At 53.2% G+C, this 2,028-nt stretch overlaps 1 protein-coding gene across 1 annotated transcript in view; it reads left to right on the top strand.

The window, feature by feature from the left end:
• Nucleotides 1-1,147: 1,147 nt before the first annotated feature.
• The window catches only part of SLC25A20 (solute carrier family 25 member 20), a 30,066-nt gene continuing 29,185 nt past the window's right edge, over nucleotides 1,148-2,028 (top strand). The window contains exon 1 of the mRNA XM_007446170.1: nucleotides 1,148-1,336. Within this exon, the coding sequence (XP_007446232.1) occupies nucleotides 1,232-1,336 (105 nt within the window). The 5' untranslated portion in view covers nucleotides 1,148-1,231. The remainder of the gene's footprint in view (nucleotides 1,337-2,028) is intronic.

The following is a 2,028-nucleotide window of genomic DNA, read 5'->3' as shown; positions in this document are numbered from 1 at the left end:
CAACTACTGAAGCCCACGCTCCTACAGCCTATGCTCCACAACAAGAGAAGCCACCACTATGAGAAGCCCGTCCACCATAACGAAGACCCAACGCATCCAAAAATAAATAAGTAAAAGTAAATTTAAAAAAAACACAAAAAAAATTCCTTTAACTTTTTCCTTCAGAATATATTCCTTCAGAATATATCCAGAAACCAAACACGTCTCACCATCTGCTGTGCTGTGCTCTGATGGAGTCCAGCATCTCTGACCATGACCTTTAGCCTCCTCAAGGCTCCCTGCTTCGTAGTCTATTCTCAACCCGCAGAAAGAGGGATTCTATTAACTCATAAGTCAGACTATGTCAATCCCCTGCTCAGAACCCCAGAATAGCTTCCATCTACTTCAGAGGAGAGACTGATGTCCTTACAGTGGCACACAAAGCCCTGCTTGATATGCCAACATTACCTCCATATCTTCCTAACTCTGCTCTAGCCACAAAGGCCTCCAGGTGGTTCCTCAAACAGGCCAGGCACAGGCCATCTCATGGCTTTTGTATTCTTTTCTTTTGCCTGGAAGATCTCTCCCCCTCCCCCCATATCTATGGTATATCACTTCCTCAGCTTCTCAGTTCTTGAATCCAGTCACCTCCTCAGTGAAACTGTCCTTTACTCACCTAATGAAAATTGCAAATTCCTTGCCCAATACTCTCTAATCCTTTTTCCAGATTTATTTTTCTTCATAGCAGTTATCACAACTTGATACACTTGATACACTCTGTATTTTTCACTTTGTTACGGCCTGTAAGCTCCACAAGAACAGGGACCTATGTGCTGTGCTAACAGCTGTGCCTCCAGCACCTGGAAGGGCGCCTGTCACATAGCAGAGCGCAATCGACTTCTGCAGAGTGAGTGGAGGAACGGGAGCTTAAGTGAGGAAACACTCAAGTCCGGGAAGACTTCCTGGAGGATTAAGTCCACCACCCGCCGCCACTCCCAAACACCGCCCACGAGGCGTCCGGGCCCGCCCCGCTCCCTTAAGCCACGCCCATGGAGGCGGGCTGAGGCCGGAAGCACCTCCCCTCGGCGGAAGCCGGGCCTGGCAGGCGGTCTAGGCCCTCCTCCCGACCTGCCCCGGGCTCATGCCCCTGCCTCCCGAAAGTGGGTGAAAGGTCGGCGGCGCCGGCGCCGCGGTTGGGGCAGTGGAGCGGGGTCCCTGGGAACCGACAGGCACGGTGACTGACGGACGTACCATGGCAGACCAGGCGAAGCCCATTAGCCCGCTCAAGAACCTGCTGGCCGGCGGCTTTGGAGGCATGTGCCTGGTGTTCGTGGGGCACCCACTGGACACGGTCAAGGTGCGAGGATGCTGGGGCGCGGGCTGGAGGGAGGAGGCCCGGTCAGGGCGCGGAAAGTAGGGTCTCCCGCGAGGCTCGGTCTGGGATAGAAGCGGGGCCCGTGGGAGCTTCCGTGAGAAGTCTACGGAGTCTCCCTTTCGGGGGTCGGGGAAACTTCTGCACCCCAGAGAGCTGGACGTTGCAGAGTGAGCAGCCTCTAACCGCCCACCAAGGGCTCTTGATTTAAAAAAAAAGTTCTCTGTTCGGAAGCCTCTTCTGATCTGGCGCCACTTCTTTGAGGATGGTAAAGAAAAAGCACCGCCCCAAAGCTCTGACTTCTGAAAACCCTAACATTATCAGCAAGGTTGAAAAAGGCATCTGTAAATCCCGCTTCAGGAAGAGAGCTAAAGACTGAGGCAAGGTTATTCCAGACATGTCTTTTGACACATTCCTCTGGGCCCAGAGTGCTCCATCACTATCTCCTTTGAACCTTTCTTGACCATCTTCAGCCTGTCACCCCATGTTAGCCTGAGTGGCCTCCTGTGGGAAGCGATGATGTCCTCACTGACTGAGCTCCTTCCAGGAAAAGCAAGTGATCAGCTTTCCCAGGGCAAGGCTGATCCCCACAACAACCTGGTGAGGAAGCCGTGGTCAGATTGAGGCTCCAGGAAGGGGGAAACTCATCAGGGCTTGTTCCCTGCTTATCCTCACAT

The sequence above is a fragment of the Lipotes vexillifer genome, unplaced genomic scaffold, assembly GCF_000442215.2.
Source record: "Lipotes vexillifer unplaced genomic scaffold, Lipotes_vexillifer_v1.1 scaffold491, whole genome shotgun sequence".
Taxonomy (NCBI): Eukaryota; Metazoa; Chordata; class Mammalia; order Artiodactyla; family Lipotidae; genus Lipotes; species Lipotes vexillifer.
Note: the sequence above shows the minus strand (reverse complement) of the source record. Positions and strands in the feature narration are given on the sequence as shown.